At 34.2% G+C, this 1,754-nt stretch overlaps 1 protein-coding gene across 1 annotated transcript; it reads right to left on the bottom strand.

Moving 5' to 3' along the window:
- Positions 1-962: 962 nt before the first annotated feature.
- Positions 963-1,496, bottom strand: LOC145769595 (protein Dr1-like). The gene has a single exon (XM_082581257.1). It carries the CDS (start codon positions 1,459-1,461, stop codon positions 970-972), a length of 492 nt encoding a protein of 163 aa, XP_082437383.1. The 5' UTR covers positions 1,462-1,496; the 3' UTR covers positions 963-969.
- Between the last annotated feature and the right edge of the window lie 258 nt (positions 1,497-1,754).

Below are 1,754 nucleotides of genomic sequence, written 5' to 3'. Positions count from 1 at the left end.
GATAATTCTACAGTTTAAAATAAAAAATAAAACAATAAACAAATGGTGACAAGGTCATGACTAGCAAGCCTATTTATCATTGCCCAAAAATCAAAGTGAGCTATGTCCAGTCTTTTAGCTTTCCTTAGTTTTGTAGTACAGTAGTCAGTTGTTTTCACTCATAGAACCTTCATGTAACCTAACCAGCAATTCACAGGCAATGCAATGAAGTCTATTTTCAAACACAGTAAGTGACTGATAGTCACAAAACTTGAATGCTGCATACAATGATACTTATAAAAATCAAATCAAAATAGTGTGCAATTGTGCATTATGTCGGAAACATGTATATATTTTGTGTAATCTAATAATAAGCACACAGCTCGTTTGTTGTGTCATACATCACCAAGTATTTTCATATTAGTAGCCTATTTAATTAACATACACAATACACATTACACATCCATTTTTTGCTAAAGAGAAATTTGTCTTTCGACCTGGATAGTTGGTTTAACAGCAATAATTGTTGTCAAATCTTATCTTCCTAACGACTATGGTTCACAAAAAGTACTTCAGAAGCATAGCTGCATTGTTTACCAAAAGTATTACACAGTAAGACAATGATTAAGTTAAACCATTGGGTCACACACTGTCTTCATGTTGCACTTGTTCACCGACCATGACAACAACTTTTTGTTAACTAAATAATAGGCATAAACCAAACTGGCAGGTTTATAATTGATTCTGAAATTCCACATTATTCCAGAAAAAGCTTATAAAAGGAGTGCATTTTCTTTTCTAATGCATTGGAAAAACATTCCTATAACATGAGCTTTAAAAATATCTCAAATTTTTATTTTCATATTTTGCAGTAGTGGTAAGTTATCAATGGCAATGATCAAAAATTGTCACTCTATTACAAGATTCCAAAACTCCGTAAAATCTCTTTGAAGCTGTTACTGGCACTGTTTTACTTTCTAGTGGGGAGTGTCACTGCTCAGTCGAGCCGTCTTGTGGAATATCTTGATTTGGAGCAGAACCTTCTTTGGCCAATTCTATTTGATGTTGAAACCATTCTTGCTGCTCCTGCTCAAGTTGTTGCTGTCGAGCTTGTGCAAATAATTCTTGCTGCTGTCTAAGCAGCTCTTCTTCTGGAATGCCAAGATTTTCTAGTCTGCTGCTTCCGCGTCGTTTTTTCAATGCAACATGTTTACATTCTGCAACAACTTCTTTACACTCTTCTACATATGTATCAAATCCAAGACTGGATAGAGCTTGCAAAACATGTTCTGGCATGATAGTTTTTTTCGTGTTTTTATTGCAGATTTCATTTGCTTCCGAAGAAACTAAGTGAATAAATTCATTACAACACGTCACAATAAGTTCTCTTGCTTCATTTGACACTCGAACTTGGGGCAATGTTTCTTTAATTAATTTGTTTATGGCAGCTCGAGGCAGATTCAAGTCATCCTCATCTGCCATAACTACGGTATGTGATGAAATGCACCTCAAATCAATAAATCAAATTGATATTCTAATCTATTTGATAAGACAAAAAGTAGTACGGTACGCTTAACCTGATCTGAAACAAAACAAAATTTATGTCTTCTGTTAGGCTACAACATTTTATTAACTGCCTTGTAGGTAGACCTATCAGAAATAGGTATATAAACCCAACTGCTGAAATGAAGATTGGAGAAAAAGCTAAGGTATTCCCAAGGGTTTCAATCCTTTTGTAACTTCATCATTTTCTTGATTGAGTATGATGCATATAA

Source organism: Aplidium turbinatum, chromosome 4 (assembly GCF_918807975.1).
Source record: "Aplidium turbinatum chromosome 4, kaAplTurb1.1, whole genome shotgun sequence".
Classification (NCBI taxonomy): Eukaryota; Metazoa; Chordata; class Ascidiacea; order Aplousobranchia; family Polyclinidae; genus Aplidium; species Aplidium turbinatum.
Note: the sequence above shows the minus strand (reverse complement) of the source record. Positions and strands in the feature narration are given on the sequence as shown.